The 25,081-nt window shown below is 42.0% G+C and overlaps 1 protein-coding gene across 1 annotated transcript; it reads left to right on the forward strand.

The window, feature by feature from the left end:
* Positions 1 to 738: 738 nt before the first annotated feature.
* Positions 739 to 24,202, forward strand: C5H17orf75 (chromosome 5 C17orf75 homolog). The gene is made up of 10 exons (XM_074188965.1): positions 739 to 928; positions 6,072 to 6,152; positions 10,414 to 10,539; positions 10,931 to 11,074; positions 13,599 to 13,656; positions 15,504 to 15,623; positions 17,007 to 17,071; positions 17,899 to 18,035; positions 18,815 to 18,918; positions 20,964 to 24,202. Exons 1-10 carry the CDS (start codon positions 777 to 779, stop codon positions 21,180 to 21,182), a joined length of 1,206 nt encoding a protein of 401 aa, XP_074045066.1. The 5' UTR covers positions 739 to 776; the 3' UTR covers positions 21,183 to 24,202.
* The last annotated feature ends 879 nt before the right edge of the window (positions 24,203 to 25,081 follow it).

Below are 25,081 nucleotides of genomic sequence, written 5' to 3' on the forward strand. Positions count from 1 at the left end.
CCGCCTCCTCTGCTGATGAGCCAATAAGCCTTCGCTCCCTCATCCAAAGCCACGTGCCCAGGCCCGGGATTGGCCAGGCTGGGCGGAGCCATTGCGTGCGGGCCCAGGAGGCAGCCCCGCCCCAGGACAGACTCCTGGCCCCCCGTTATCTCACCGCACCTTCTTCACCCTTCTGTGCCACTGTGGGCAGTTCCGAGGGGCTGGGCCACGGCCCAGGGCCGCACAGCTGTCCGGGTGGGCCCGCGCGGCTAAAGCAAAGCCCCGAAATCGTGGCAGGAGGAACTTGTTGGTTTTAGTTTTGTTTGAGGGGCCACTTCCGGCATTAAAGTCAATTAAATGAAATTAAAATTTATTGATAGTATTAAAGGGGATTATCCAGGGGCGACCAGTGGATAAAGCACCGGCCCTGGAGTCAGTTCAAATACAGACACTTAATAATGACCTAGCTGGGTGGCCTTGGGCAAGCCACTTAACCCCATTGCCTGGCAAAAACCAACACAAACCAAAACAAAAAAAGGGATTATCCAGCTTCTCCGGATTGGGAAAAGGGGCGCCAATCCCTTCTCCGCTGAGACTCATGGAGTTCCGGACGAAGGGGTCTCCGACCCATTTTAGATGGATGAGCAAACTGAGGCCCCCCACGGCCCCCCTTCCCCAGGTTCTCCGGGGGCCACGTGTGCGGGGGGAGGGGAGGGCGGGGCGGCGCGCTCCTCCCCCATCCCCGGCGCAGGCGCAGACCCGCCACTCGGCTCGGCTCGGCCTGGCCCGGCGCGGAGATGCTGCCCTCCCTGCAGGAGTCCCTGGACGGGGACGACAAGGAACTGGAGAGCAGCGAGGAGGGCGGCGGCGGGAACGGGAGCGCGGAGGACCGCAGGCCCGAGCGGCCGCCCAGCAGCCACTTCTGCCTCTACGCCTACCACGGAAGCAGGTGCGGCCCGGGCCGGGGGCGCGCGCCGGCACGCCCGCGCGCTCTCGCACGCATGCGCGCACGGGGGCGGGGCGGCGGGCACCCGGAAGCGCTGGGCTCCCCGCCCCTCCCCCTCCCCTCCTCCGTAAATCGGGCGTGATCCGAACTCCCGCCGCTCGGGCCGGCTCATGGTGGTCGGACGCGGTGATCCTCGCGAAACGCCCAAAGCGCCCTCCACATTCTAGCTCTAACGATGCTAATAATGATCTCATCGACCCGCCCCTCCCCCCGGAACATCCCTGGAGGCCCGCGCTGACGTAAACACACGCGGGAGCATGCGCACACGCATCCTGCCGGGCCTTCAGTCACGAGACGACCTAAGAGAGACTGGGGGGAGGGGGGAGGGATGGAGCAGGGAGGGGGAGGGATGGAGCAGGGAGGGGGAGGGATGGAGCAGGGAGGGGGGAGGGATGGAGCAGGGAGGGGGAGGGATGGAGCAGGGAGGGGGGAGGGATGGAGCAGGGAGGGGGGAGGGATGGAGCAGGGAGGGGGGAGGGATGGAACAGGGAGGGGGGGGCCCAGGAAGTTCAGGGACCGGCAGGGAGCAGGACTAAGGGGGCAAGACCACGAGGAGGAGATTGATTTTTTTTTTTAGTTTTTTTTGCAAGGCCGTGGGATTAAGTGACCTGCCCAAGGTCACACAGCTAGGTCATTATTAAGTGTCTGAATTCGGATTTGAACCCAGGTCCTATCCACTGTACCCCCCAGCGGCCTTTTTTTTGTGAAAGAGATGGGAAGTCCTACAGTTTGGGGCCGGGCCAGATAAGTCTTGTGGCTGAAGCCCCTGCTGCCCTGCGAGCGGGGCAAGGGTTGGGGGCCCTGCGGCCTACCTGGTGGCCGATCAGGTTATCACAGTGTTGTTAACCATTCCCCAGATCCATTGAAACCTCTTACACTTTTAACTCGTTGCAGCCAAAGAAGTGTTCTCTAGGAATATTTGGGCAGAGATTTAGGGTTTTTTTTTTCTGTCTTGACTTCCTCCTGTCTTTTTATTTCCATCCTTAGTATAATTCCAAATTGTTTTTCAGAACATTGTACCAATCCACAGCTCTACAACCGGTGAGCCTGCCTTTCTGTAGCCTCTCCAGCATTGACGATTTCTGTTCTCCCAACATTTGTCAAAGTTATTGTACAGATTGGCCCAGATGGCCTCTGCAGTCTCTTCCCATTCTGAGATCTTGTTGAATTTAGTCAATTTGGTCAATAAATTGAATTTAGAATGTATTAAAATTCTATTTTTTATATTACTAGCAATTTGTAGCAGTCTTGCATGTGACTGTTAATAGTTTGCAATTCATCTTCTGAGTAATGTCAGTTCTTACTCTCTGACCATTTATGTAGTAAAGAATGGATCTCAGTCTTAGACATGTTAGTTTTGTATAAAAGATATCCCAGTCTTCTTTTAAACATTTTGTTTTCCAATTATATGCAATAGTAATATATATATATATATACCCATCATTTTATGCAAGGCTCTTAATTCTACAATTTCCCCCCCCCCCCCAAGGCTGTATGATAGTCTCTACATTGTTTCCATGCTATACATTGATGTAAATTGAATGTTATTATAAGAGTAAACACAAGATTAAACATAACCCCCCCCCAAAAAAATGATGAGAAACCTCAAGAATAGAGAGGGAAAAAATGTACTTTATTCAGATTTCAATGACTCTGTCTCTGGGGTGAGTTGCTTTCCCTATCATAAGTCCACTAGAGAAGTTGCTTCAATATTTTTCTCTCAGTTGCTATTACTTGCTGTATTTCCCTCCACTCTATTTCTCCTCACTGTCATTTATTCTATTCTCTCTCCTTTCATCCTGGCCCTGTCCAAAAGCTTGCTGTATCTGAGTACCTTCAACCTTGATCTTCCCTCTCTTCTATCACTTATCACCCCCTTCCCTCCCCCCATTCCCCCTCATCCCGACCCTTTCCTCCCATCCTTTTCCAGGGCAAGACAGATTTCCTCACCCTATTAAGAGTGCATGTCATTTCCTCCCTGTCATTCCGATGAGAATGAAGGCTCACTCATTCCCCCCTTGCCTTCCCCCCTCCCCTCCATTGAAAAAGCTTTTTTCTGACTTATGTGAAATCTCTCAGCTTCATCTCCTTTTCCTTCCTCCCAGTACTTTCCCCCATGGCCCATTGACTCCATCCCCTTACCACATCATACCATTATATTCCACTCCTTCCTACGTCCTGTCTATATATGCTCCTTCTAACAGCTCTTATAAATGAGAAAGTTCATATGAGTTATCAATATCTTCTTCCTGTGCAGGAATACAAACAGTTCAACATCATCAAGTTCATCATAGTTAGTTCCTCTCTTCCACTCCCTCTATGGTTCACCAGTGTCCTGTACTTGGAGACCAAACTTTCTGTTTAGCTCTGGTCGTCAGGATAGGAAGTTTGAAAGACCCCTGTATCATTGAAAATCCATCTTTTCCCCTGAAAGATGTTCAGTTTTGCTGGGTAGTTGATTCTCAATTGTAAACCAAGATCTTTTGCCTTCCGGAATGTCATATTCCAATCCCTATGATCCCTTAATGTAGATGCTGCCAGATCCTGTGTAATCCTGACTATGGAGCCTCGATAGTTGAATTGTCCATTTCTGGCAGCTTTTAGAATTTTCTCTTTGATTTGGGAGTTTTGGAATTTGGCTGTAATATTCCTGAAAGTTTTTCTTTTGCAATCCCTTTCAGAGGGTGACCAGTGAATTCTCTTGATTTCTATTTTACCCTCAGCTTCTAGGATCTCAAGGCAATTTTGCTGTATTATTTTATTTATTTATTTATTTTAGTTTTTTGCAAGGCAAATGGAGTTAAGTGGCTTGCCAAAGGCCACACAGCTAGGTAATTATTAAGTGTCTGAGACTGGATTTGAACCCAGGTACTCCTGACTCCAGGGCCGGTGCTTTATCCACTACACCACCTAGCTGCCCCTGTATTATTTCTTGAAAAATGAAGTCTAGGCTCTTCTCCTGGTTGTGGTTTTCAGATAGTCCAATAATTTTCCAATTATTTCTTCTGGATCTGTTTTCAAGGTCAGTTGTTTTTCCAATGAGATATTTCACAATTTCTTCTAATTTGGGGGGTTTTGGGGGGAAGAGTTTTATTTCGTCCTGCTTTCTAGCAAAGTCATCAGCTTCCATTAGTTCTATTTTGCATTTGAAGGAGTTATTTTCTTCAGAGAGCTTTTTTTATCTCCTTTTCCAGCTGGCCAATTCTGCTTTTTAAGGCATTCTTCTCCTCATCTGCCTTTTGTTTTTCTTTTTCCATTAGGCCTAAACTGGTTTTTAACATATTATTTTCTTTGTTTTTTTTTTATATATATATATCTTTCACCAAGCTTTTTGATTTGGTTTTCATGATTTTTCTACATCACTCTCATTTCTCCTCCCAATTTTTCCTCCACCTCCCTTAATTGCTTTTCAAAGTCTTTTTTGAGCTCATCCACAGTCTGAGCCCATTTTCTATTTCTCTTGGAGGTTTTGGATATGGAAGCTTCGATTTTGTCATCATCTGAGTATGTTTTGATCTTCCATGGGACTGAAGTAATTCTCTAAGGTCAGATTCTTTTTCTGTTGTTTACTCATTTACTCAACCCAAGGCTAATTTACAGCACTTCCAAGGCTTTGGTGTTGTTTTTTGTGGGGGGGACACCCCACTGGGACCTCTATTCCTCCAATGTCTTATGCTTTCTAGTCTGTGCTTTGATATGTAGGTGACCCACAGCCCCTGCCCCCTGCCCTGGGGCTATAAGGCTTGATCCAGCTATCTTATTATGGAGGCCCAAACTGCAACCTGGGTCTGAGAATAGACAAACAGCAGAGTCCTACCCCGGGGAGAGCAGAGAAATCTGCAGACTTCCCTTATCTTCTCTGGGGGTGCAGGCTGCTTTCTCCTGATTCTCACTGCAGGTTCTGGGGCTGGTGCTCCTCACTCCACACTCACCCAGGTGCAGCAGAGTTCTCTCACTACCCCCTTCAAGCTGTTGCTGGTGATCTCTAGGCTGTGGTGCACCCAACCCCTGGTCCTGGTGAGGCACACCTTTCCCGCAGAACTTCTAAGTTATCTTGGACTGGGAAAATGTATCACTCAATCTTTCTGTGGGTTCTGCCCCACTAAATTTTGGCTAGAGCCATCCTTTGTTTTTTTGGGGTTTGGGGGGTCGGAATTCTCAGGGAATGCTGCTGCCACCATCTTGGCTCCACCCCTGTCCCAAAGTCTTAATGAAATTTTAAGCTATTGAAGCTTAAAATTCTACTAAGACTTTTGGTCTACTCCATATAACATGAATAACAAACCTTTGTCAAAGCTAGGGGATACAGGGGCGGCTAGGTGGTACAGTGGATAAAGCACTGGTGCTGGCAGGAGTACCTGGGTTCAAATCAAGTCTCAGACACTTAATAAATTACCTAGCTGTGTGGCCTTGGGCAAGCCACTTAACCCCATTTGCCTTGCAAAAACCTAAAAAAAAAGCTAGGGGATACAAACTTTGTTTTTTCCCAGTCTACTTTTTCTTATCCTGCCTGCATTGATTTTGTTTGTGTAAAATCTTCCAATTTAATTCAGTCAGAATTATCTTTTTTATCTTTTATCACCTCTCATTTATTTAGTTATCATTTTAAAATTAGTCTCCCTGTTCCTTATTTGTTTTTAGCTGCACCTACACAGTTTTGGGGTCTTGAAGTAGGCCTCATTTATGAGTTCACAGTTATAGACTTCCTTTCAGGTGAGAGGACTCCTGGATACTGCAGCTAACTAACCTCTTTACCTTGGTTTCATCCCTTTTTTTTTGTATGGGCCTTGGGTTTTTCATCTGGAAAACTGAGGGTTGGGTATTAGATGATCTTTAAGCTTCTATCTGGCTCCAGAGATTTGTCAGATCCTGAATGGATTGACTGCCTGTTGCCATGTTTTCACTTGGAGTTTATCAATTTCTCTTTATTAAAAATGGGCGGGTGCTACCAACATTGACTTTCTATTCTCACATTTCTAGCTGATTTCCTCTTTGACAAGTTTCTTCCCAGCCTTTCCCCTTCCTAGTGATCCCTGCCAGGAGAGATTTTCATGATTAATGACCATAACAATCCCATGGTTTGCAGATCAGCGACACAACGTGGAGACAGTGATGATGGAAGTCCGAGTAGCCTGACTTTGGAAGCCCCTTCTGCTGCAGACTTCAGGTAGAGTCAGCCTTTAATTTCTGTCTCTAGTGCACATCTGACTTGTAGAGATCAACAATCCTGATTTTCTCTCGAGGCATTCACATGTCAGACAGATGAATCTACCCTCCTCATGAGAACCTAGACATCTGTTTTCTGATATTGTGAATTTGAGAGCAGCTGACCAGTGAGTAAGACTTTGCTAAGTGACTGGGATACCAAGAAAGGACAGTCAGTGGAGGGGCTCAAACTACAGGGGGTGGTCCAAGTAATGCTTGTGTCATTAGTAATTAGACAAGAGTTGATTGTCTCTTAGTTTCTGGGAACATCCAAGGGATTCCAGTATTTGGAGTGAAATGATACATCAGAAATAATGAATGAGGGGCAGTATGGCCCAGTGGGTAGAAGCTGACTGTGGAGCCAAGAGGGCCAGGTTCTGACATATCCTGGGTCTTTGACCATGGGGAAGCCCCTTGACCCTGAGACCAGAAGTATCAAACTCAAGTAGAATCAGGAACCACTAGACTACATATAAGGATCCCAACGGGCCACCTATTTACTTAGAAAATCTCATATCAGTGCTATTTGTGTTTCATTGTATTTTTATTTTGTGAACTGTTTCCCAATTACATTTTTATCTGGTTCAGTTCATAATGGATAGGGCCCTGGAACCCTGTGTTTGACAGCTCTGCTCCAGATCAAGATGATTTAAAGTACAGAGAAGGTCAACTTGCATTAGTGCAGGGACTTTTTCTCACCTGAGAGTTCCCTATATCCCTACAACCCTGTATATGAATTCACAGATCTAGTCCCTCCCTATCAGAACTATTTTAAAGATCATTTTACAGTTTTGCTTTTCATACTCTGACACCTACCCACCCAGCCTATCTTTGTGATCTGTACCACACCTGGAGTTTGGTACATACCCTTTGATATTGGAGCCTAGATTTAGTCAGAGACCATCTAGTCCAGCCCTTTTGTTTTACAAATGAGAAAACTGAGGCTCAAGGGTTAGCTGTCATGTCCAAGGTAACACAGATCAAAGATTTAGAGCTGGAAGGGTCTGAAAGGCCAGAAAGTCTGACCTTCCTATTTTCCAGTTTAGTCTTCATTCTCAAAGAAGACCACAACATCAGGGAGGTGAGGCCATGACAAGCACTTCCAGAGCCGACTAGTGCCAGTGGTCAGATATGAATCTGGATGACTGGAGATGGCCCTGGATGTGAGGCAGTCAGGGCAAAGTGACTTGCCCAAGGTCACGTAGCTAGGAAGAGTCTAGTGGCTGAGGCTGGATTCAAACTCCAGTCTTTCTGATTCCAAGGCCAGTGCTCTATCCTCTGCATCACTGAGCTGCTCTATTTTACAGTTAAGGAAATCAAAACTACAGAGGTGACATGCCCAAGGTCTGAGCTGTAATGCTATGAAAGGACTGAAGAATGGAGGATTTACCTGAGATATTGGATTGAGAGTATATTCCTATACAGCACTGGGAAGTTTTGAGCAGAATAAGTTCTTCTCTGCCTTCATGGGAACAGGACCAGACCAGAACCACTTTCTACCCTGAGGCCCTGGGGACAGGATATCCCAGAACTTACTTCCTTTGAGCTCTCCAAAGGTCTTTGCCTGCTCTGTCCCCACCTAGGCTCTATGCTCAGAGGAAGAGGACCTTGGCTGACTCTTTCCAATTTGCCTTTGGTCTGAGGTACCCTTGTCATCTCCACCATCTTGCTCCAATCTCTTTCTCTCTTGCGTCTTGCTTTTCTCCCACCTCTGGCTATCACCCACAGACACATTCATGTCTTTTTAATTCTAAAATTATTGCTTGATCCCACTCCTCCTCAGACTATTGTTCTCCTGCCTTCCATGAGCATCACTGCTGCTACTTCCCCTCCTACATCGTCACTTCTTGGGCCATTGTAATCTGGTTTCCATCCCACCATGCTGCTCCAGAAATAACTGTCTCTAAGGTCAGTGGTAATTTTCTTGTGAAATCCAGTGGCTTGAGTTCTTTTTTTTTTTTTTTTTGTGGTATGCGTCATCTCTTTGAGGCATTTGGCACTTCTTCATGTTCCTCTTTCTTGCCTTGGCTTCTAGAACTTGGTACCCTCCTGCATCTCCTCCCACCTCCCTGTCTATCCCTTCTCTATCTCCTTTGCTCGATCCTTCTCTTTCCTTTGTTCCTTAAGAAGGGCTTTACCTGCGAATTCTGTCCTTGAATCTTTTCTCCTTTCTCTCTATATTCTCTCCTCTGGTAATTTCATCTTGGTTGCAGTAATCCCCACCAAACATATTTCCACATCTCCAGAGCTCCACTCCCGTATTGCCAGCTATCTTCTGAATATTTTCAGCTCTGTATCACCTCCCTCTTCAGGGCTCATCATCCCCCCCCCCCCTCCTCCCTTTCTGCCCAGACCTGCCCTCCTCCTGACTCTCCCATCCTCATCAGCATCAACTCAGAACTCTAGAGGCCCCTTGGAGTTCCCTCTTCCTTTCCTCATCACCTGCCAAGTCGAATCCAAGTTCTGCCATCTATTGATCCCCCCCATTCAGGTTCTCAGCGCTTCTCACTGAACCTCCAGAATAGCCTCTCGCTCAATTCTTCTTCCTCCAGTCGCTAAGTAATCTTTAATAAACCCATTTAGTCATGTGTTTCTTCAACTCAGGAATCTTCAGTGACCTCCCTCTTCCTACCGGATGAAACATGATATCCTGTTCCCCCACATTGTCTTTTGGGATGTTCCTCCCCAGTGATACTCCATGCCTTAATCTGTTTCCCTGGGCCAGAATGCTTTCCTTCATCACCTCAGCCTCCTGTTTTTCTTGGCTTTTTTCAAGACTTAGCTCAAGTTGCTGAGCGCCCCCCTTCTCTTGGGGGTCCTTCCTTCTCCAACTCTTGCACTCTGCAGTTACCTTCCATCTATACTGTGTTTAACTTGTCTGTTTGTGTTTCTCTGCATGTCACTTCCTCCATGAGAGGCAGACCCTAGAGGATAAGTACTATGTTTTTTCCCCTCCAGCATAGGCTTGGCACATAATCTGCCCTAATTAATGATTATTGATGAGCTGACCAATTTGGAATCTAAGGCCCACTGCAGTTGAGTTCCCAGCTATCTTTTCAGCCTCATTTCACACGACTGTATCTACTCCACCTCATAGGTAAACTGGACGGATCTTAGTGACTGGTCCTTACCCTGGCCCTTCTCATCTCCTGGTCTTACTGTGAGACCCGCTGAAAGTGAGGCTTCCCTCTTCTGACTTCCCCTAGCTTTCATGCTGATCACTCACTCTCTTGTAGTTATTTGTGGAAATGACCTTCCCCTCCCTCTGCCTCATTAGACAATAAGTTCTTGAGAGTCAGATTTGTATCTGTTGCATTTCAAGACCCTTACACAGACCTTGGTGTGCATGGTGGGTGTTTACACAGTGATTGCTTAGTTGAGTTTCTTCTGGGATCACATTTGAGATTTTTGCTTCTTATTTTCATAACAGAAAATTCAGTCAACAAAATGTTTGATATGAGCTTTGGGCTCCAAGTATGGTGAAATGGAAGGTGGTTGATGTGGTCACCAAATTCATGACTCCAAGTCAATAGTTTAGAACAGGGATCTTTAGGGGCGGCTAGGTGGTGTAGTGGATAAAGCACCAGCCTTGGAGTCAGGAGTACCTGGGTTCAAATCTGGTCTCAGACACTTAATAATTACCTAGCTGTGTGGCCTTGGGTAAGCCACTTAACCCCATTTGCCTTGCAAAAAACTAAAAAAAAAAAAAAAAAAAAAGAACAGGGATCTTTAACCCAGAATCTGCAATTAAAAAAAATATTTTGGTAACTATAATTCAATATGATTGACTTCTTTTTTTCATCCTGTGTATTTTTTTAGCACATTTGACTTTCTGCATTGTTACCAAAGGGTCCCTGATGTGAAAGGCTTCTAAGAATCTCTGTCAGAGAGACAGCCTGGTAGAGTAGTCAGGTGTCCTGGGTTTGAATGCTTCCTCAGATCTATCCTAGCCATTTGACTTTGGCCAGTTTACTTAGTCTTTGTATAAAATGAGGAGGTTAGCTCCTTCCCAAGCTGCTATGAATGCTATTCCTGCAAGTTATTCTAACTTCATCAGACATTCAACTTTGTTCATTTTTGCAAATCTAGAATTCTGTCAGCAAGAAATAAATAAATGTATTTGTATTTATATAAAGCAAATACATACACATATCCTTGAATCTATATTTACACACACACAAACACATGCACATTTATTTTGTTTATTTTGTTTGTTTCAAAAGCCTTTCCCTGGTAGATACTAATTTACCATCAGAAGCAGAGCCAGAACTCCGCAGCGCCATCGCTAAGCGTCTGTCCAAAGGAGCTGTCTTTGAAGGGCTGGGTAATGTTACATCTGTGGAGCTGAGGTAAGAACAGGGGACTGAGGCTGAGTTTTGTTTCTGAGCTAAATGATGGAAGGGATAAACAATTCCCCCAAGGCTAGATCTCCCTAGTTGACGTGTTCTTGGCTGGCTCCATGTCTAGACCCATCTGGATCACAGCAAGGAAATTGTGAAGTTTGATTCATCCTCTTTTAATTAGTTAATTAAGTTAATACTAGCAATCCATTTAACCTTTCCCTTCCAAGTATTCAACTTAAGGCATGATAAGGAGATGGGCAGACTCCCAATGTAGATATAGATGAAGGCAAGCACCCTTGAGTGCAGGCTGCTAAATTGTATGCATGTTGGCCCCAGGATGAGACACTAACCTGTTCCCTTTGACTTTTTTACCCCTTCCTCATCCCCCCCCCCCCAGGCTTCCAGATTCTCGGGTTGGTTGTTATTACTGCCTTTTCCAGCAAGACAAACCACTTCTAGAAACAGCAATTTCAGAGTCCATTCCTGACTCTTCTGAATATATAGTCTGTTTCTTAGGAGGGTCTGAAAAAGGACTGGAACTATATCCTTTTCTTTGTCTCTGAAGATAGCAAGAAGGCCAGGTCAGGATAATACAATAGAAATTGGGTTCCCACTGACTTTCCCCCAAGACCCCTCCCCATCCCCAAAGTTTAACCATATATCATTCCCACAACTTTTTATTCATTATATTTTTTAAAATTAATATTATTGATGGATTGGAAAAGCATTAAATGGCCTTGGGAAGGGGATAGAGAAGTTATTGAAAGCTTCCTTTGCCCTGAATACCTACCTCAGCCCTTGGTCCAACCATTGGGGATTTGGGAAGCTGCTGGCAGGATGGGGGGAGGGATATGGGTAAGGGAAGGGAAGGGTCCTTGTGGTGTCCTTCAAATGCTTTATTAATTTTTAAAATTAATAGCACAGTTTCTAGCCCATTTAGGTACTTTAAAATGTTTGTTGATTGGTTCATTAAATGTTTATTGAAAACAAACATCTTTACTAACCTCTGAATTTTTAAGTGATTTTTTTACTTATAAATTAAATTAAACACATATAATAATAGAACACACTTGGGCCTTTCCTCTTAGATTTCCAAGAGGATTCTTAGGCAATTCATGTTTAAAAACTTTTTAAAATGTTAATTTTTAATTAATATTTAATGTTGAATTTTTTTAAACATCACTGTCACTTTTCAATGAAAGTGTCCTCCTCCCCTCCCCCACCACACTCTCCTTTGGGACAAATAAGTCAAAGTAGGCAAAACAGATCAGTATATTAGCATTGTCTTAAAACATATGCATCATATTGCACCAATAGTCCACCATCTCTTTACTTTATTTTCAGTTCTCTGAAGTCATAATTGGTAGCTACATTGATCAGAATTCTGAATTGTTTTCCTTTATATTACTCTAGTTAATGTAGAAATTCCCTATAATTTTCTTTTCCTCATATAATTATAGTTAGTTTGTACTTTATTTCTCTTGTTCTTTTTTTTATAAAGGACTTTTTAAATTTCTCTGTATTTCTCATATTTATCCATCCTAGTGCATTACAATATTTTTTTACAAGAACATAGCACAATTTATTTAACCATTTTCTTTTTTTTTAGGTTTTTTTTTAGGTTTTTTTTTTTGCAAGGCAAATGGGGTTAAGTGACTTGCCCAAGGCCACACAGCTAGGTAATTATTAAGTGTCTGAGACCGGATTTGAACCCAGGCACTCCTGACTCCAAGGCCGGTGCTTTATCCACTACGCCACCTAGCTGCCCCTAACCATTTTCTTATTGTTCAATATTTAGGTTGCTTCCAGTTTTTTTTTTTTTACAATTATATATAATATTGCCAATGAAAATTTTTGAAAAGATAATTATTATTTTGGGCATTGATAATACTCTGAGGATATATTTCCAACAATGGAATTATTAGGTCAAAGTTTATGATTATATTTATAACATTTACTACCTTTAGATTGCTTTCCTAAGAGATTGTATAAATTTTTTTTTTTTTTTTTTTTTGGTTTTTGAAAGACAGTGGCATTAAGTGACTTGTCCATGGTCACACAGCTATGTAATTATTAAGTGTCCGAGGCCAGATTTGAACTTAGGTTCTCCTGACTTCAGGGCCGGTGCTCTATCTGCTGCACCCATCTGCCCCAGATTCTACAAATTTTCACTTCTTTCAGTAGTGAATGAGTGTATCTGTTTCTTCACAATCCTACCAGCATTGTGTTTGGCTTTTATTTATCTTTTACCCATTTGGTGGCTTTGAGGAGGTACCTCAAAAGTTATGTTCATTAGTTAGACTTGAGCATGTTTTTCAAGTGATTATTAACAATTTGCTTTTCCTCTTTTTAAAACTGTCTGTTGAACGAACTTTAAATTTCTTCTTACTAAGTGTGTCAGCTCCAGTGGGGCTAACTGCTCAGAGGGATAGTAAGAGGTGCCTGTGCTTTCACTGGTATGGGGACTGGAACTCCAAGATGAGGAAGGTTTGGCCAGGTCAGATCAATACCTCCTCTACTGTCTGAAGGCTAAGGAGCTGAGGACAATGACCAGAGGTTAAATGGCCCACTTGGCCTAGCACAAGGCAGGAGGTGTCAGAGCCAGACCTGGAATCCAGCTCTCCCTCCCTTCCACAGTTGCTCTGCAGCCACTAGGCCTCTTTGATCATTTCTCAAAGATCCCTTTTAAAGATTGTTTTAATTCATACTATTTGTAAGTGGGAGGTTTTAGATTTTTATTTTGAAAGCTATTTTGAAAGCCATCTTATCTCTTATTTATTAATTAATGTTATTATTATCATTACTAGGCAAATACAATGACTGAGCAGAACACTGGAACTAGAATTAGGAAAACCTGAGCTCAAATCCAACCCTGGATACTAGTTGTATGACACTGGGAAAGACACTTAACCTCTGCCTACCTTAGTTTCTTCATTTATTAAATGATAATGATAGTAGTACAAATTCCCTAGGGCTGTTGTGAAGATAAAGTAAGATATTTGCAAACCTTGAAGTGCCTTATAAATGCTAGCTATTATTATTATTATCATTCCTTAAGATCATACTTTCAGACTTGAATTGGACAAATACATCCAAGGCCTGAAGACAAACGTGGACAGTGAGGTAAAAAGCCTGACTTCATTCTTTTTAAGTATAGGAGATTAATAATATTGGATGTCACGATTCTCCTCTACTTGCAGAACATTTCCAGGTGGCCCCCCAGAATCTAAATATATGGTATTCTGAGGTTGACAGGGAGTTCACTCCTGAGGCAAGGACAGCCTACCAGCCCTGTGCATTCTAGATCATGGCTGTGCTGAGCTGCTTTCCCTCCCAATGACACTTTGATGATTTAGTTCTTTCATTGAAATGGCAAGAGAATGATGACCTCAATGAAATGGCAAGAGAATGATGACCTCAGAGGGGGTGGGAACAGGGGTCTCAGCTATGCAGAACCTCCAAGTTGGAGGCTTGCTCTGCTGTTCCTGCAGCCATGTCCACCAGCTAGAGCTCACTCTGCTCATGTTGCTCAGCCTCAAAGCTGGAATCATTTTCCCTGAATCTCAGGGCTTCCCTAAGAGCCCTTTTATGACTGTTCTATTCATAAATTTAAACCTTTTTTGAAGTAGCTTTACCTTTTTGGCTTCTAGCACCTCTTTGGGTAATAGATTTCATAGCCTGTTCTATGCCATAAGATGGATCGTAAACTTCTCTGGAGAGGGCCTGGGGGAGGATGACTTGTAATATAAGGAGATGGGTCAGTTGCTGCCTGAGTGACTACTTCTGGGAAGGTGACCCTTCCCATGAAAAATTGTGTCTGGGGGGGGAATGTGAGAACATCAGTCCCAGGATACCTCCTAGGGAGTCTCCCAGTTTTCTTCCAATTCTGATTGGTCAGGCTGGACTCTATCCTAAATTGGCCCATATACTTCCCATCCTCTCCTTTGAATGGTGACTGTCTCAGGTGAAGAAGTGACAATGAGCACCTTGGATTTCATCACTTTAAATAAAAATGTTTACAGTAGTTTTTATTCTAGCCTTTTTTTTTTGACTTTTTTTCTGAATTTACATTTTTTAAAAATTAGGAATTTAACCAACACTAACAACCATGAATATTTCAGTGGTCAAACAATAACAGAAAAGTAGGATTACATATGAAACTGTAAATCTTTGTTATGTACAGTTAGGGTTTTAAATGTATTTAATGTGATTAAAAATTTTAAATGATTAAAATTTAACAAGATTAAAAACCAGGCACAGTGGCTCATACCTGTCTTTCTAGCTACTGAGGAGGCCGAAACCGGTAGATTGAGTTCTGTGGGGGCCGGCTAGGTGGTACAGTGGATGGAGCACCAGCCCTCGAGTCAGGAGGACCTGAGTTCAAATCTAGACTTAGATACTTAATAATTACCTAGCTGTGTGGCCTTGGGCAAGTCACTTTAACCCCACTGTCTTGCAAAAAAAAAAAGGAATTCATAGATTGAGTTCTGTGCTTTGGTGAATTAAGTCTGACCAGGGTCTACACTAATCTTGGCATTACCTGATAAGCCCTCAGGGAATAGGGTCCTCCCAGGTTGCCTTAGGGATGAACGATGGGTCCAGGTCAGAATACAAAGCTGGTCAAAATTCCTTGTGAGGATCACAGTGGGACCAGCCTGTGAGTGCCCTTGCATGTCAACCTTGGTCAGATAGAGAAAATCCATCTTTAAACAAAACTTTGTAGCAACAAAGCAGCTTGCCTTGTCAGCGTCCACTCCTGAGCTGCCTTCTGCAGGCAGTGCTTCATTTGGCAAGTGGAATTTCTTAACAAAACTTACTCTTCTAGGAGGGATAAATGTCAGTATTCTTTTCAGAACTTAAAATTCAGTAGCATTTATCCAGTACTCTTATCACTGTGAACAATGTTGAAGCAGAGTATTACATCTCAGTTGGATTGTTAAATGATAGTGTTTTATTCTGTGACTACATAGGAAGGTAGTCTGGAGACCCACAATAAATCCTACCTTAGCAACTGGTTTGAGGAGGCCATATGTCCAATCCAGAGAGTTGTACATCTCTTTCAAGAGAAGCTTACCTTTCTCCTGCATGCTGTAAGTATCAATATATACATTCCATTGATTGAGAGTGGTTGGGACATTCTATGAAAGATTTAAAGAGATCATTCACATTTATTTTTCCATTTTTCCTAAATGTAGCTGTCAACAATTCACTCAGAAACTGGAAGTTCAGTTATTCATTTAGTGGCAGTTACCAGTTGAGTTGTCTTCATGAGATAAATCATTTCACAATAATAATCTCCTACGTACTTTTTAAGATAACTTCTAAATAGAATTCATTCCCTGAACACTGGGAGAGGAAGAGAAAAGCATCCAAAGCACATTGTGTTCAGAGGATCATAGATCTTTCTAGAGCCAGAAGGAACTTCACAAGACTATTTACACAAACAGCCTTATTTTATATGTAAAATTACTATGACCCAGAGGAGTTGCCTGGGGTCACACAGGTCCTCCAACCTGGCAGCCAGTGTTTGGCTTCTCTAACACATTGCTGCCTCCTTCACGGACACCCAGCATTCAGATGAAAACTGAAAATTCAGTAAGTATTCAAATATTTTGGCATTAGCAGTGCAGTGTATTTGAAATCACCTGGATAATTGACTAAATTTTTCACCCAGATAGTTGTGTGGAGTGTAGATACAGGCTTAGAAATCTTTATCTTCACTGTGTCACTGTTGAAAAGATCATCTTCATGATGAGCACCATATTCTTTCAGCACCTTGGAGAGAGCAGTGGGAAGCTCCCAGGATTTGGAATCCAGAGATGGGGTTCAGTTGTCTGCTCTGCAACTTTCAACCTGTCATGACTTTGGGCAAACGTCATCCAGTTTTATCTAGGCCTTGGTGGCTTCCTTTACAATATGAGGAAAATGGGCTGAATGATCTTTAAGTCTGCTTCCATCTCTCAATATTTGAGCCTCTGATACTGGTCAAACACTGACTGTCCAGTCAAATATTTGTATGTATCCCAAGGGCCAGTCCCGTAGAATGAGTGAGATGAAGAGAATGATGTTGAGTTAAAGGAGCAGAGCCAAGGTGCTCCCTGTTACATTCAACCTTAGGAGAGTTGAACATAGAAAAAAGCAGTTCAAAGGGAGAAGAATCCTAGGCATGTTTGGGGGAAAAAAGCACAGAGAAAGCTCCTTTGTTTTCTGGGGTTTTTTTTTGGTTCCATCTTATTGATTAGGGGCTTCTGTAAGATTGTATTTCTTGTTGGATATCATTACTTGTTTGTCTTTGTTGATGGTTATTATAACAATTTTTTTAAAGATCATGAAGAAATAGGTGTTATCCAGATTTTATATCTCTCCCAACCCTTAGCCTCTGCACATAGAAGGTGCTTAATAAACCTTTGCTGTGTGATTGGTTGAACCAAAGCAAATCCAATATATACTGACAGAGAATTTCTCTCTCAAAGGCTTTGAGTTACACTCCTGTAGAAGTTCAAGAGTCAGATGAAAAAACAAAGAGAGACATTAATGGGTAATGATTGCTAAAAGTTTTATGAAAACCTTTTTACACAAATTCTTTTAAATTTAATTTCTCACTTTTATGTATTTTGAGTGTTGTCTATGCATTTTCTTTTTATCTTTGTTGCAGACAATTTGCTTCAGTTTGTGGCTTTGAAAGCTGTCCTTGTCTGTGTTTTGTTTTTTTTTCCCTGAACCTTTCTTCTGTGAACTTTTTATAATGCTTCAGTTTCACTTTTCTTTCATTTCTTTATCTTTTCTTTTGCAATCATATCACTATTTCTTCCCATTTCTCTCAACTTTTCCTCCCTCAGTTCTCCTAATTACCCCCCAAAAAATCCCTCATATGCATAGTCAAGCAAAACAATTCTCACATTGACCATGTCTGAAAATGTAGTATGTCTCATTCTGCACCTGAATCTTTCACTTTTCTTAGGAGTTTGGTAGCTTGCTTCATAATTGTTGACCTGTAAAAATAGTTATTTTTCCTCTCTGAGGAAACTTTAAAACTTTGTATGGCTAGGTGTGTCTGTAGTCTTTGTTGCTCAGGGAACTAGGGATGGGGGATATGTTTAGGAAGTTTAAGCTTCATTAGGGCTGAAGTTGATGAGTTGTCTACAATAAAGCCAGTCTCGAGGCCCCCCCCCCCCCCCGGGGGGGGGGCAGAGTCATGTGACTGCTTAGACTGGCCCAGGGTGGGAAAATGGAGCAGGTTAAGCACATCAGTAGTGTGGGAACAGACCTGGGAGTTAATGAGCTGACCTGGGTGAGATAGGGAGATCCAGTCATAATAACAACAAAAAAGTGACATTTGGAAAAAGGAGCTCTTTCTCATGGCAGGTTTCTGAGTGTGGCCAGTCTCCAAGGTCTTATTCATGAAGGGACGATGACCTCCTTATGCATGGCTATGACTGAAGAGCCACACAAGTCAGTGGTTATAAATTGTAGTGGACCTCAGCCACAATTTTCTAATGCAGGTGAGATGGATGTTCTAAAGCATCCTTTGTTGGTTTTTTTCCTGAGACTGAATGTTCATGCTGTATGTGATAATAATAGGGAGGGAACAGATCATGTGGAGTTTTACTTTCTACTTTTCATCTTTCAGGCTTTTATTTTTTTTAAAAAAGTATTTTGGTATCTTTTGTTCTTAGAACACCTTTTTTTTCCAAATAAAGTCCCTCCCCTCCTTCATTCCCCTACTCAGTGAATCATGCCTTAATAACAAAGAATTTTTTAAACATCTATTAAAAATATTTTTTACTGTGTCACATCTCAGACAATGAGTAGATTATTTATAGGAACAATATATAAGGGATTTTAAAGTGTAAAATGCAGGTTACATTAACAAATAATTTAATACCCTAGGTAGAATGTTCTTTGCATAAGGAAGCAGCAGAGTATGGTGGATAAAGGCCTGCATTTGGAATCAGGAAGACCTGAGTTCAAATACTGCAATATCAGAGGACTAAAGTGTATCTCCTGCTTCTAGTGTTTATTCCATGTGTGACCTAGGGGCCTCAGTTTCCTCATCTGTAAAATAAGGGATTGAAATGAAATGGCCTCTGGGGTCTCTTCAGATCGTGCCTTGTTTTCTCTCTCTGCAATAGAGATAACCACCCACATAGTACTTAAATCGGCTGGTGACTGAATCTCAAATGATTTCACATCTATAAAGAGTAAAGCAAATCTTTCAGTGCTCTAAAAATTTCAGATATTTTTTATGGTTTTTCATTGTTCTCTGATTTTTTTTTTACAGGAAGCAACAGGTTTTGTGAGGACTGGATGCAGGCATTTTTGAATGCCACAGAAGGTGGCAACCCATTTCTTTTCCGACAAATCCTAGAGAACTTTAAGCTGAAGGTAACTTAGTGTTGATGTAGTTCTCTGTGGATGCTTGTCTTAGTCTCTTGGTACTCCTGACTCCAGGGCTGGTGCTCTCTCCACTGCACCACCTAGCTGCCCCTTTGTCTTAGTCTTCTGTGGCTCTATTTATCACACATTTTTAAATGCCTGGTGCACAAGAGATGGTGAGCCATTTAATTTCTTGCTTACTAAGTTGAAGGCAGTGATAGTTCCAAGTGTGATTCGTCTTGCAGTATGAGAGAGATTGCTATTTTCTGTGCAGTTATCAAAGACAGTGTGGCCCGGTGCATGGAAAGCTGAGCTTGGAGAGAAGGAGACCAGGGTTTGAATTCTGCCTGCTACTCACTAGACCTGTCCCTGGTGGGCCTCCCTATGCCTCAGGCAATGCCCTAGGATTTATTTGCAGAGGCAGAGAGGGAACCTTCAATGGACTTGCTGTTTGAATGCCAGTGGTTGAGCCCATACCCCTGAAGTCAGGAGGACTTGGGATCAAATCTGACCTTAGACACTTACTGTTTATGTGCCCTTGGGCAAGTCACATCTACCTCACATCTAGGGCCATCTCCAATCAACCTCATCCATATCTGACCAGTGGACGCAGCTCTGGAGGCTTGTGACTTAGCCCTTTTCCCCACCCCTCATACTCAAATCCGTATCATTTCATCACCTCCCAGGTGTCATGGTCTTCTTCAAAAACAAAGGACAAGGGGCAGCTAGGTGGCACAGTGAATAGAGCACTGGCCTTGGAGTCAGGAGTACCTGAGTTCAAATCTGGCCTCAGACTCTGGCCTAACTACCTAGCCATGTGGCCTTGGGCAAAGCCACTTAACCCCATTGCCTTGAGAAATCTTAAAAAAAAAAAAACCCAAAGGATAAAAAGCATAATGTTTGAATGCAGAGAACTCACACAAATGATCCTTTCTATTTTTGTGTACTAATGGTATGAAATTCTGAGTGTTGTCAGTGTTGTTCTTGTTTATGATGCATTTAAAAAAATTTTTTTGATTTTTTTTGTTTGTTTTTATGCCACTTTTTAAAAAAAAAAATATCCTTCCTCTTTCTCTTCCCCAGGGAGCCATCCTATATGACACAGAATTTTAAAAAGTGAAAGGGGAGGGGAAGAAAAGCAGTTCAGCAAAACTAATTAGCACTTGGGGAAGCATAGTCTGACAATATATGTGATGTTCCACAAAGGGTCCATTTCCTAAACCTAATTAAAAAAAGAAACTGAAGGATACATACAGCTGTTTCCCAGCAAACACCCAGACAAACCACTTGACAAAATATACTTCTTGAGAAAGCAGTTTGGGTCTCTAGTATTAGCAGAAAGGAGGGCTGTAAATGTACCTGTAATTGTGGCAATAGGACACTAACATTGACTGCTGTCTTGAGGCAGAGTTTGCTGCCTCTCCAAGTTAACTTTAGAACATTGAAGTTACTTTTTTTGTTATTTATTTTTTGTTTTGCTCTCCTTGATCTGCAATTACTTCATATAAATCTTTCTCTGTTCCTCTAAATTCTTCATACCCACCTTTTTTAGGTAAAAATACTTTTACAATTATTTCAGTTATTGTCATTTGTTCTGCCATTTCCCAGTCATCAGGCCTATGTTTTATTTCAAGATTTTCATGATCAAAAATAAGTTTGCTTTGATTACTTTTGTAAAATGGGTCAGTAATTTCCTTGGGATGTGGTCCCAGTAGTTAGTTCTCTGATTCTGCGCATATAAATTTGTCTTTATATCACTCCTATAAGGAACCTATTATTATGATCTGTTCAAAGTATGAACAGTTTAATAACTTTTCTTGGGTAAATCGAAACTGTTTTCCACATAGTTGAAGTAATTGAGTGTTTCATAAACAGAAAGTGAATGTACTTGTCTTCCCATAACCCCTCCAGCAATGAGTTTCTTATATTTTTCACCATATTTCCTAGCTCAGTGCATTTCAAGTGGTCCTTAAGCATTATTTAGACCTCATTATTAATTCCCCACTTTTACAAAGATGAAAACTATTTGCCTTCAACTCATTCCTTTTTTCTAGGCTATCCAAGATACAAACAACTTGAAGAGGTTTATTCGCCAGGCAGAAATGAATCATTATGCTTTGTTCAAGTGTTCTTTATTTCTGAAGAACTGTGGCAGTGGAGACATCCTACTAAAGATAGTAAAAGTGGAGCACGAAGAAATGCCAGAAGCCAAAAGTGTAATCCTGGCCCTTGAAGAATTCATGAAAGAAGAAGGTGCAGCCCAGGCTTCTTAATCATTTGTTTTTCTGTTCTCTGAAATTGCTGCTACGTAGTAATGCACAGTCATACTCTCATGATTGATTAGAACCATTTTTCTCGTGGTCATAATGGGTTATGCCATCCAAAAGCACTACGTGATTTCAGACTAATTCTAGATTGCAGTCTTTTGATGATTTAAATCATGTAAAAACCAGTGGGAACATTTTCCTTTGAGTCTTAGAGATAAAAGTGTGCTGATTCATAGTTGTTCTCTTTGTCCACTTTTACTCTCATCAATCATAGAATCTTGGGGTTGAAAGGGACGCCCAGAGGCTATCTGATCTCTTTAGTCCCCTACCTTGGAGGGGCAATCCTCTTTTTCTAGGCTCATAGAATGAGATTCTGTAGTCTCTCTCTTAAGTCATTCCTCTGTTTAAAACAGGGAAGACATTTTCCCCTGACAGAAAATCATCATGTTTCTTTCTCAACCACCATTAGATTGAGCATTTTGTAGCTGCTTAGAGAAGATACAGTTCTAGATTCAGGGCAGCCTAGCTTTACAAAAGCATTCCAAAGACAGGTCTAGAACACAGCCCTTGTCTTAAAAGCTTTGCACTCTGTGGGTGCCTGTTGTATTCTGTTGGATAACGGCAGTGGTGATGTGGTCAACCCTGGTGCTGATGTGCAAAGAAAACTTGAATTTGTAACAGATCGTGAATGAGCTTGTAGACGTGCCAGTCTGAAGGAAAAACATTTTCGGGTTAGTAGGATAGCCACAAAAGTGAATCGAACTAATGACTCTTTAAACTTTCTTTATTAAAAAGATAAACTTTTCATTTTTCATGAAGCTGAAAATACTTGCCCAGTTATCTGTTTGTTTGTCCTTTGAGTGATTAGGAATGGGACAAAGAACAACCAAGGCATTCTCTTGGCAACCTGCAAGTTGGGAAACTCAACAGATTCTTCATTACATTCAGACTTAGGCATTGATTTTTGATTTCTGTACTTTTCATTCTTATCCTCAAATTGTTTTGCACCAAATCAATGAAAAGCCTGCTCTCGAGAATCAGATGTCCTCTTTCCATTGGAACAGACTGCAGCTACACAGGCGTTGTAGTGGTTTTCCTTGTCTATAGCTATTGAAATAAACCCCTTTTGATCATTATTATTTAGTCCTGTCAATCATAGAGCAGTAAGATTGAAAGGCTCTACCCAGATCTCTCCCTTTGTGCTGATTCCTGTTCTTCTAGGCTCAAAGGAGACTCACAGCCTTGTAACAGAAAACATAAATCTGACGTTTTTACTGCCCTGTGAAGGCCTTTAAGCTGAGGAATCATCTCAGATTTCTCTAAATTCCTATGAAATGCCAAGTGATCTGCCCTTTCAGAATGATTGGTGGGGTCTCCCCCTTTTTATCCTCTAATCCATCTAAGAAACACCTACTATGTGGATTTTACTGTGCTATACACTAAAAGTGATGATATTTTGGGGATGTGAGGATCAGATGTGTGATGTCTCCAGGTTGGTCCCAGTTAAAAAGACTGGGTTTATGTCCTGTCCCTAGACAGGTGGCCTAATCTCTCAGTGCCCCAGACCAAACATTAGAACAGGTACCCATCTTTTTTTGGTAGAGGAAGTTTCCTTGTGTTGTTATTTAAAACAATACAATCATGGCTCCAAACTCCTCTCTTCCCCCTTTCTCCCCAGCAAAATTTAGCTTTTTTGTTAGTATATTTTTGTTAGTATATTTAAAAATTAGATGAATTCTCAAAATGACATCCATTTTATTCACAGAAGATTTTGATTGCCATTAAAATAAAGATTACCCTTCTGTATAGCAGTCTTGAGCTTTCTCTTCCTTGTTGATAGTTAAATGGGCTGGGAGGGCTAAGGATGACTTCCTTATTCACCATCCAGAAAGTGAGACACATCACCCTCAAAAGCCCAGGTTGCTTCCTTTCCCTTTCTCCATCCCCCCCCCCCCTTCATTTTAACAACCAAACAATGCCTATCTTTTGCAGGAGTACATATACTTTGTACTAATTAACAGGGAAACTTCCGCTTTCCTGGGAAACATTTCTCTCAAGCTATTTCCTCAGCTTTTGGTGATGAGTGGAAATTCCATTTTCTTGAAAGGAATCTTTCCACTGGGAGGATAACATAGGCCACATGCTAAGTCACAGGATAACCTTCTGAAACATGCTTTGTTGACACGATAGCACCAAAGTGGCCTTTCTCTGCATAAGAAGATGGAAGTCATAGAATGTTGCCTGTTGTCTTGGAACAGGCATTGACTCCAGACCTCTCATGGCCATAGCACCAAGCTAGTCACTTCACAAATGTCGGCTCCTTTGATATTTGCAGTAACCTTTTAATGGTAACCTTGGAAAGGTTAAGCTGAAGCCAGATTTTGGAGGGTTTTTAAGATCTAAACAGAAGGGTGGGTTTTATTTTCTAAGCTAGGGGAAGTCTTTGGAGCATCTTGAGAAGGGAATGGCAGAGGTCAGACCTGTGTGTTAAGGAATATCATCTTGGCAGATTCTTGGCTGTTGTATTGGAGAGGGGAAATAGAGCAGAAGCCAAGAGGTTAATAAGAGATTATTAGGTTAATTCAGATGAAGAGTAAGGAGGGATTAAATGAGGATTAAATTTAAAAGTCAGGGTTCAAATTCAAACTCGTTATCTCACTTGTATGGTCTTGAGAGAGTTATTTTCTTACCAGGGGCCTCAGTTTCTTCTGTGAAATGAGAAGCTTGCATCTGATGATCCCTGAGGCTCCTTACGGTTCTAATGTGTGATTCTCCTGTAATTTAATAGCCAAATGACCATCTGAATTGTTTGTTCATTCTGGAGCCCCCTGGATGGTAGCTATTACACATCCTAACTCCAAGAATCCCTGCATCTGACTCATGCTATCTGGGTGATCTTAGGGAAATTGCTCCACTTCCTTTGGGATTTCGTTTCCTCATCTAGAAAATGGAGGAGAGAATTGGGACCAGATGTCTTCTGCTTCCTTTGAGACCAGATCTCCAACATTGCTATTATAAGGGCCTATACTTATAAATACACACATATCTATATTTTATATATATATGTGACACATGTATCATCATGTATGATATATGTATCATATATAATATATATTATAGGGTACTATGTCTTGAAAGTCTGAGTCCTACAAATCAACCAACTCACTCACCATGTTTGAATTAATGATGAGCAAGTTGGAATTTCTGATGAGATACCAGTGAGGGATATGATTAGCAGGTTGCTTAGAGAACTAAGGTTGAGTGATGCACCCTAAGTAACAGCCTGTATATATCAGAGGCAGCACTTGAACCCAGAACTTTTTTAACACCCAGGTCAGCTCTCTTCACGGGAGAAAGGGAAGCAAAGAGGGAGAAAATGGGGAAGGGATAATGGTTCTGTCCCTGAACTTTGCCAAACTGAGGCAGAATATTGGACTTGCCAATCTTGCCTTAGACACTACCTGTAGGACTGAGTAAATTGCTTAGCCACTGACTGCCTCAGTTTCCTCATCTGTAAAATGGGGATAATAGTACCAATCTCCCAGGGTTGTTGTGAAGACCAAATGAGGCAGTATTTGTAAAATGCCTTAAAACAACATTAAATGTTGACTATAATTATCCTCCCCAACCTCTTTTCCAGTGTTGCGGAGGGTGAGACCTAGCTTTGTCACTACTGCACTAAATCATAGGAGAGCTGAATGGGAGACAGTGAGGAACTTGGCCTCCTTCCCTCCCCCCCCCCCCCTTTTCCTTCTAACAGGCCTTGGACACTCTAAAAAGAGAACTGTCATCTTGGACCTCAAGTCTGGGCTCTCCTCCCAAAACAATTCTGAGAAACCCTCTGAGTCATTAAGAACCAAAGCCCATTGATTTATAGCATGAAACAATTTCCCAGACTGGATTTG

Source organism: Macrotis lagotis, chromosome 5, assembly GCF_037893015.1.
Source record: "Macrotis lagotis isolate mMagLag1 chromosome 5, bilby.v1.9.chrom.fasta, whole genome shotgun sequence".
NCBI lineage: Eukaryota > Metazoa > Chordata > Mammalia > Peramelemorphia > Peramelidae > Macrotis > Macrotis lagotis.